The 9,514-nt window shown below is 43.1% G+C and overlaps 1 protein-coding gene across 1 annotated transcript in view; it reads right to left on the bottom strand.

Annotated features, from left to right (window-relative positions):
• Nucleotides 1–9,094, bottom strand: part of LOC122542245 (casein kinase I) — a 57,189-nt gene extending 48,095 nt beyond the window's left edge. The window contains exons 1-2 of the mRNA XM_043679783.1: nucleotides 8,991–9,094; nucleotides 8,597–8,684 (exon numbers count right to left, since the gene is read on the bottom strand). Coding sequence (XP_043535718.1) covers nucleotides 8,597–8,672 — 76 coding nt within the window. The 5' untranslated portion in view covers nucleotides 8,673–8,684; nucleotides 8,991–9,094. The remainder of the gene's footprint in view (nucleotides 1–8,596; nucleotides 8,685–8,990) is intronic.
• Between the last annotated feature and the right edge of the window lie 420 nt (nucleotides 9,095–9,514).

Below are 9,514 nucleotides of genomic sequence, written 5' to 3' on the forward strand. Positions count from 1 at the left end.
AAAGACATTTTGGCTATTGAGGGAGTGCAGCGTAGGTTCTGGCTATTGAGGTCAATTCCTGGAATGGCAGGATTACCTTAGACTGAGAGACTGAAGTGACTGGGCTTGTATACCCTTGAGTTTTGAAGATTGAGAGGGGATCTGATTGAGACGTATAAGATTATGAAAGGATTGGGCACTCTGGCAGTAGGAAACATATTTCCATTGATGGGTGAGTGCCGAACCAGAGGACTTAGCTTAAAAATATGGGGTAGACCATTTAGGACAGAGCTCAGGAGAAACTTCTTCACCCAGAGAGTGGTGGCTGTGTGGAATGCTCTGCCCCAGAGGGCAGTGGAGGCCCACTCTCTGGATTCATTTAAGAAAGAGTTGGATAGAGCTCTCAAAGATAGTGGAATCAAGGGTTATGGAGATAAAGCAGGAACAGGATACTGATTAGGAATGATCATGCATGATTATATTGAATGGCGGTGCAGGCTCGAAGGGCTGAATGGCCTACTCCTGCACCTATTGTCTATTGTCTAATACAACTTGATTACTGGTCTGAGAGTTCTGATCTGTTTTAAAAAAACCATGTCTCTGCAATTGCCCATAACAGTAGCCACATTATGAAACTTGCATGAGAATTGCTTAGGATGTCATCAGATAGTATAAATGCAGTGTCCTGCACTGCCATCCCATTCAAAAACACACTGCAGGCTCTGTATGGAAAGAAAATGGGTAATGTCAAAAGAACATGCCTTCCCCTGGAAACCCAAAATGAGGGCTTAAAACCACAAGTTAATGGATTTCAGTGAAAACAACAGAACTCAAATTTTCACCAGTCTTTACAAGCAAAGCAAAACTGGGCAGACCAGTCCAACCCTGCTAGGAAAAAGAGAGAAAAAAAAAGGTACAGAATGCACATTCCTCAAAACCACAGTACAGAAAAGCTTACCTTTCCCACAAGCCCCTGATACCCTGCTGGCAAACAAATGGAAATCATAGGCGGGAGGGGGGGGCTAATTGGAGAAAGGAGTCGTAGAGGTAGAAATGTGCCAAAAGGGAAAAAAAAAGACAGGTTCACTCAAGTGAATCAAAATCCACTCCCAAGTGTCGTTCTCCCCATTTGCAATCTGCATGTTGTTGCAAAACATTTCACAGCACAAGAAAAGCCATTCAACCCATCAATACTCTACTGGTTCTTTCAAATTAACTCTAACTCAATTTTTCCATGCTTTCCTTATTTAGGTATTTATCCAATTCACTTCTGATAACTACTTTTCAACCTGTATTCAGAATCCTCAGAACCTCAAAATATATTACAATGACTATTCTTAGCATTATGTGGGGCAAAGTCAGAAATTTCTGGTAAAACTCAGTCTGGCATTGTCTGTGTAAAGAAAACAGTTAATATTGAGTCTGTTGACGGTATCAGAACTAAAATTTTGAGGCCAAGCAACATCATTTCCTGCACTTTGTTTCTGTTGTTAATTTGGAGGAAGCAGATTTGTTGCAAGTTCTTTTAAGATGGCACATAGTTTTCACAATGGAGGATGGGATATTTATACTATACGGCAATTAACTAGGTAACTCGGAATACAAAGTACCAAGGTTAAAATGTTTCGTCATTTAACCTCACCAAGCAATTTTAAATGAGATGAAAACATGCACAAATTTAGCACAGTAGTAATACACAGCACATGACCAGAGTGCTAAGCCTACCTATTCCTGTCTATACATCCCATTACTTGCCTTGTTCAAACTAACCCACGGCTGTCATCACATTGCCATTTTCTATTTCAAACACCTCACCCTGTTCAAACCCTCTGTTTTCCCCCATTCTCTATCAAGCAAGTGGCCATCACCCCACCCTACCCAATGGCTCTGAGCTTGTTCTCTTCGGAATTCACCAGCCTCTATAGACTCCGGAACCTTGTCAGCACCTCAGTGAGGGGTGCAGGAAGTTAGTTCAATATTTTCCTTTTCATTTGCATCTCATCTACATCAGGCCTAAAAAGGCTCCAAAAACAAAACGCTTGCCATGCACTTTTAAATTCTCAACTGCCTTATCTTCGACACTATGATTCTCTTTTGCAGCTCAATTATTTCTACCTTTTGATGTTCTTGTCACCAGCAACAACGAATAGGAAAGGCTTAGAGGGATACGGGCCAAACATTGGCAAGTGGCACTAGTTTATTTTAGAACATAGAACATAGAAGAATACAGCGCAGTACAGGTCCTTTGGCCCTCGATGTTGCGCCGATCCTATACTAACCCACTATCCTCCATATACCTATCCAATGCCCGCTTAAATGCCCATAAAGAGGGAGAGTCCACCACTGCTACTGGCAGGGCATTCCATGAACTTACGACTCGCTGAGTGAAGAACCTACCCCTAACTTCAGTCCTATATCTACCCCCCCTTAATTTATTTATAGCTATGCCCTCTTGTAATACCCGACTCCATACGCGGGAAAAGGTCCACACTGTCAACCCTATCTAACCCCCTAATCATCTTGTACACCTCAATCAAGACACCCCTAAACCTTCTTTTCTCTAGTGAAAACAGCCCCAAGTGCCTCAGTCTTTCCTCATACGATTTTCCTTCCATACCAGGCAACATCCTGGTAAACCTCCTCTGCACCCGTTCCCATGCCTCCACATCCTTCCTATAGTATGGCGACCAAAACTGGACACAATATTCCAGATGCGGGCGGACCAGAGTTTTATACAACTGCATCATGACCTCAGGACTCCGGAACTCAATTCCTCTACCAATAAAAGCCAGTACGCCATATGCCTTCCTCACCGCACTATTTACCTGGGTGGCAACTTTCAGAGATCTGTGTACATGGACACCAAGATCCCTCTGCTCATCCACACTACCAAGTATCCGACCATTAGCCCAGTACCCCATCTTTTTGTTATTCTTCCCAAAGTGAATCACCTCGCACTTAGCTACATTGAATTCCATCTGCCACCTTTCTGCCCAGCTCTGCAGCTTCTCTATATCCTTCTGTAACCTGCCACATGCTTCCTCACTGTCAACAACTCCTCCGACTTTTGTGTCATCCGCAAACTTGCTCACCCAACCTTCTAACCCCTCTTCCATGTCATTTATAAAAATGACAAACAGCAATGGTCCCAAAACAGATCCTTGCGGAACACCGCTAGTGACGGCACTCCATGAAGAAACTTTGCCATCAACTACTACCCTCTGTCTTCTTCCATCCAGCCAATTCCTAATCCAAACCTCCAGCTCACCCTCAATGCCATATCTCCGTATTTTCTGCAGTGGCCTACCATGGGGAACCTTATCAAACGCCTTACTAAAATCCATATATACCACATCTACCGCTTTCCCCTCATCAACCTCCTTTGTCACCTTTTCAAAGAATTCAATAAGGTTTGTTAGGCACGACTTGCCCTTCACAAAACCATGCTGACTATCCTTGATCACATTATTCCTATCCAGATGTGCATAAATCCTATCCCTTACAATTCTCTCTAAGACTTTGCCCACAACGGAAGTGAGACTCACCGGCCTATAGTTACTAGGGTTATCCCTACTCCCCTTTTTGAACAAGGGAACCACATTTGCTATCCTCCAGTCTTCTGGCACTACTCCTGTAGACAAAGAGGACATAAAAATCAAGGCCAATGGCTCTGCAATCTCCTCCCTTGCTTCCCAGAGAATCCTAGGATAAATGCCATCAGGCCCAGGGGACTTATCTATTTTCACCTTTTCCAGGATTTCCAACACCTCTTCTCTACATACCTCAAAGCCATCCATTCTACTTATTTGTGACTCAGTATTCACATCGACGACAATGCCCTGTTCCTGGGTAAATACTGAAGAAAAGTATTCATTCTGTGTCTCCCCAATCTCTTCCGCCTCCACACGCGACTTCCCACTACTATCCTTGACTGGGCCTATTCCTACCCTAGTCATTCTTTTATTCCTAACATACCTATAGAAAGCCTTAGGGTTTTCCCTAATCCTACCGACTAAGGACCTTTCATGTCCCCTCCTTGCAGCTCTTAGCTCTTTTAGTTTTAGAAGATTGGTCAGCATGGACAAGTTGGACTAAAGGGTCTGTTTTTGCGCTGTATGACTACGTTGGTCATCTCTCACTTCAATTGCTCTCCTCAGCACAACTAAAATATTCTCTCCCCCTCGAACAGCCCCCAATTATCTATCCCTCAAGTCCATAGGGTACAGACTTCATAACCTGGCACACAACTGAGACATGCATCACCAGATGTGGCTGGATTACATTAAACTCTGTCTCACTACCTTCTGCCAAAAGTAAACACCCACTATACACATTATCTTAAAGCATTTAAGACCCAAACTATTCTTTACAAATCAACCAATCTTTCACACCACTCATTGCGACATTAAAATGATCTTTACATTTCTGTCATAAAATGAATCAGATCATTGGGATGCAGAGTCCCACCAACCAAATCCAACTCCATCAAGTCAAAATACTTTTCCATCAAATCATGTGAAACATAAGCCACCTCCTGCTTTTTGAAATCCATTCATATCATACTAATCACTCAATCTTGCTTCTTGACCCTAAAACGAATAACTTCAGGAACTACAGAGCATTTCACCCTAGCCCTCACTGAAGGATGGGTCATAACAGCCAGCTCCTGCTGTCACCTACAGAACTACACACTTTTGCAGTCTGGACCACAGCCAGAACATCTGTTCAACATACGGATGAGCTGCAATTTCCTCAAGCTTAACAGTGGGATTTCATGATCTTTGACCCTGCAACAAAAAAAAACTCCTCTCCAGAAGATTAGCAATCTCTGCATTCACTCAACCAAGCTGAGGCTGCACATTTGTGAGGAAACAATATCAATGACCATCCATTAAAATCACACTTGCACAGTCCAGCTGCTGTAGAATGGTACAGGCCATTTCCAATTCCAGATTCAGATATTGCAATGCTTTTCCAGTTGAACTATCAGCTTCCATGGTTCACAAATCTCAACTCACTGCAAACTTTTTGCTTTGCAGTTTTTGCATCAAGAATGGACAACTTACCACAGCTGACCTGGAGTGGTTTCCTGTTCTTCTACAGTCTGCTTCAGTTGGAATGCAGCAGCCACCAGCCCTGAAAGTCCCGAGTTCATACAGTGCTTGGATGTTTTACCCAACCCCCATAAAATTCACCCTCTTATCCCATCGTTGGTAGCCTTGACTTAAGCTGGTGACGCCCCATTACCTTCTTAAACATCTCAGGATTGCTCTTTAAAAAAAAAACCATCTCAGTGATCAGGTCTTTTTCGGTCACCATGTATTAACACCTCCTTTAGCAATAACTGTTATTGTTACGCATCTTAAGAGCTTTGTGACCTACCCCTGCACCTTATATATAAAAAGTCATTTCATTTGAGTATAAAAGTTCCTTTGTGACCTCATTAACCAATTTATTTCAAATCAGAAGATTGCTGTCAAATAGAACAGCACAGACAGAAACCCAAAAATACATTACACTCACCAATACTCCCAGTGAAATTTCAAGGCCAGGTTTTCGCAACAGCAACAAAATCTCAGGGTCCTCAACTACAATGACGTACAAACTCTACTCATTTCTGTAGAGAGTGTGCAGCTCAAGTTATGCAAAATTTTCTATCTGCCACTATTATACAGTCTTGATTTAGTGTTCTAATCACCTGTACATTTTCCTTGCTTCAGACTGTGCCAAAGTAAAATTAGCAATGGAGGACCTTCCAACAGGTAGGCTTGAATTAATTATCTATTTGAAGCAGCAGCTAGGAATATCTGGTACGAATAGCCACCATTTTGGATGACACTGATTTTGGTAAAACCCTTGCTTTGTTCAATTTTTGTCCCTCCATCAATATCAACTACTGAAACAGATCATTTGATCACTGCCCCCCCCCCCCCCCAAAACCATCACCCCAAACCTAATTACAAATCAGTTCCAAAGCAAGGTCCGACCTCAAAAACCAAACTCATTTATCGCTAGGATTTTTATAATCCCAGAGGGAAACATTTGCACGTGTACAACAAGTGCAACAAAAGACAAATGGAGGTTTTAGTTCGAACTCAGGCATGTGGAGACGACCAGACAGTCATAGGATGTTCACACTGCATCAAAAAGCATCAAGTAACCAGAGGTGTAGAAGTATTACAGCAGACACATTGTCAACCATGGGCAGATTTGTCTCCCAGGCCAGAAAGTGGGTTCAAGCCTCATAACAAATGGACACACTCCACGGCCTGAGGTTCCAGCACTTGCACCAATGCAGAGCGACAATGTCAAAAGGTGCTGCTTTTTGCATGAAACAACAAACTGAGAGGCCACTTACCATGTCAAATGGATGTTAAGGCAAAATCCCCTGGTGTTCTACCAACTATCTGGACCTATATCTTTCTCCAATTCAAGATCATGAAATTAAAAAAAAGTTTAATGTTTTTCTTTATTGCATTGTTGTTTGCAGGATCTTTGTTGGTAAAATTACTGCTGCAATCACACCAAAAACACTGACCATATCAGAAAGCACTTTGGAAAGCCTTGAAGTTTTGGAAAAAAAAAGCTACATAAATGCAAATCTGCCTTTCGTAATCTAGGAACCTTTTCTAAACTACATGCTGGCATCAATCACATTAAACAGGTTTCAGTACTACACTTACAGTTGATGTCAGTCTGAATTTTTCTCAACTCGTTTACTAGAGCACAGTCCATAAGTATTGACACTTCAATAGTTAAGTGTTCAATTTTTACATTGAGGCTGTTTCATGAAGGCTGTCAAAAAAAGTGGCACACAACCACTCTGGGGCAACTGCGAGCAGAACAGTGCTGTCTGAATGACCCATCTTCCTAGCAGAATATTTAACAGAAGCAAGCACCACAGTGTGAGCACGAGAGATAATTTTGAAGTCTTTTGTCGGGGGGGGGGGGGTGGAGAGACATGTCAAACCTTTTGGGAAAGCAAACGGTCACACCTTGAAGACAAGTTTCAAATTAGTCAGGTTAACATGTTGTCTTGATTAACTTCCACCCGCAAGCAAACAAAAGCGCACACACCTCAAGCTCCTGATGTTCTGACACAAGCCCCAAACCTTCCCCACTGCTGAGAATAGATAGAGCTGGAAAATTAGGCAACACCAGCTCGTTCTGCTTTGTAAATTCCGACCATCATTTAAAAAAAGGGGGTAAATGTCATGTCAAAATCAAATTTCAGCATTTTACATATTAGAAATAAGCTTAAGAGCAATTGGAATATGTCAGACTGGAGTAGGACCAACAGCTTGTATTTCAACAGCAGAATACATAAACAGAAACCTCAAGGGAGACAAGAAACGACAGGATGTACACGTACTCTACTCAAGTCATCATGCTAATCAGACTAACTCAAACTCTGCAGTTTGACACCATTACTGGGAAAGAAAGTCAAGAGAAATTACTTTGCTCTTGCTAGGAAGTATTCCTAACAAAAACATTTCCTCCAACTTTTAACTCCAGACTGGCTTCAATCATCAGGAGCAGTCTCTAGGGAAACATCCCCTTGTTTGTTAAACCATTTTGCTATTGTCAATTATTGGAATATCTTTGTCAAAATGGCTCCACTTCATAGCAATGGGAATGACCACAGGCGCTCTTCCTTCAGGCAGTCCCAAGAAATCAAACACCCTTGCTTGCACTGCAGAGAAAAGATTTCTGAAGCCACCTTCTCTCAAAGAGAGCTGCACAAGTATAGCTAGAGATGCCTTTATAACTTGACATTTAAATGGGGGAGTGGAAATGGGGGATCCTGCTTGGTGATCTTCCTAACAATAAAATGGAAATCAGATCTTCTCAGTAACAAAACTTTCAACCTTATGTATAGTCCTTCCACTTGGAGGACAAATTGGCTTTTTGCTCTAACTCCAGAGTACCCAAAGACCCTAGATTGAAATGGCTTGGAGGGTTAGCCCTGACACGGGGCCAGGTCTCTGTGGAGACACCACTCTGACACTACAGAAGATAGATTAGTGCCAGATGGTTTAGAAATTCTGAACTTTTTAGTTGGAAAGATGGAATGCCCAGGAGGAGTGGTAGGGAGGAGCAAGTCAACCCCTTACAGCCATCTCATCCACTATTTCCCATGTACTTACAGTCCAAAAACACTTGACTTCCAACCAATTTTGACACAAGCCCACAGGCAGACTTTTTGACAAATTGAGAGGAGAGAAGAGAGTCTGACAGACAGAAAATTAAGTCCCATTTCTGTTTAATTATCGAAAAAGACAGGTCTTGACAACAGCCATCGACACCAACAGCAACTTTAACAGCTGCTCCCTTTACAGGAGGGCACAAGCCGAGCAGAAGGCACAAGTCACAATAACAGACAAAATACTCCAAAGCCCAATTTTAAATCACAGACCTATTTTAAAATTGGAAAACACAAAAATAAATTCACTCAAAACAAAACACCAAAAAAACTCCAAGTTGCTTTTAAACATTAAAAACACTAGCTTCACCCACTGATTATTGTTAAATTTAAACAAGGTGCACCCCCTCCAAAAATAACATTACAAACAAAGTGTAATATTTTCAAAAGAAAATTAAAAACACTGTAACTTACCCAGATAAATGTCACCAAAGGAGCCACTGCCAATCTTCCTGCCCAGCCTGTATTTGTTCCCAACTCGCAGCTCCATTTTTATTTTACTCTGTAGAAAAAAAAAGGGAATAATGTTAGTTTTTGCACCTTCTTTTGATTGTTGGGAACCAGCCCCTTGTGACTGCAAACCGCAGCCATTGCTTATAATGTAAGGATGGGGGAGGGGGGAAAAGAGAGAGAGAGAGGGGGGACAAGGACTTCTTTCCCCGCCGATTTAAGAGGCAAAACGACGCCGATCTCCACCAATATCCCCTCCCCACTGTCGGGGAGGAAGCGGGGCCTCTGATCCGCCGGTTGTCGCGGTCGACGATACCTGAATGAGGGAGGATGGAAGGGGATTGTCGCGCCGACTTACCTCCCCGCTCTCCGCAGCCGCCCCGCTCTCAGAGACTCGCCATTATTTACAAGGGCCAGCCTGCCCCGCTGACGTCACCGGGGAGCCGGGACCCGGATGGACATCCACCTTGCAGGAAGGGAGTTGAGAAAGGGGGGGGAGAGAGTGGAAGTTAAAGCGATAATTACCATTGTACAACCATAATCCGCAATTAGCCTGCAGGCTCCAACTTTCTGACCCCAGTGGCAAAAGCCACTAATAGCAATCTGGGTAGCAAAGGCAGAATACTGCGGATGCTGGAAATCTGAAATAGGAACAGATATTGCTGTAAATGCTCAGCAGAGGCAGAGAGAGAGAAAGATAAAACAAAGAACTGCAGTTAGCACTGCTGTCACACAGCGCCAGGGGCCCAGATTCGATTCCAGTCTTGGGTGACTGGCTGTGTGGAGTTTGCATGTTCTCCACGTGTCTGCGTGGGTTTCTACCAGGTGCTCCGGCTTGCTCCCACGGTCCAAAGATGAGGTGGAGGCACCGGGGTGGGACTG

This window comes from Chiloscyllium plagiosum, chromosome 39 (genome assembly GCF_004010195.1).
Source record: "Chiloscyllium plagiosum isolate BGI_BamShark_2017 chromosome 39, ASM401019v2, whole genome shotgun sequence".
In the NCBI taxonomy this organism is placed as follows: domain Eukaryota; kingdom Metazoa; phylum Chordata; class Chondrichthyes; order Orectolobiformes; family Hemiscylliidae; genus Chiloscyllium; species Chiloscyllium plagiosum.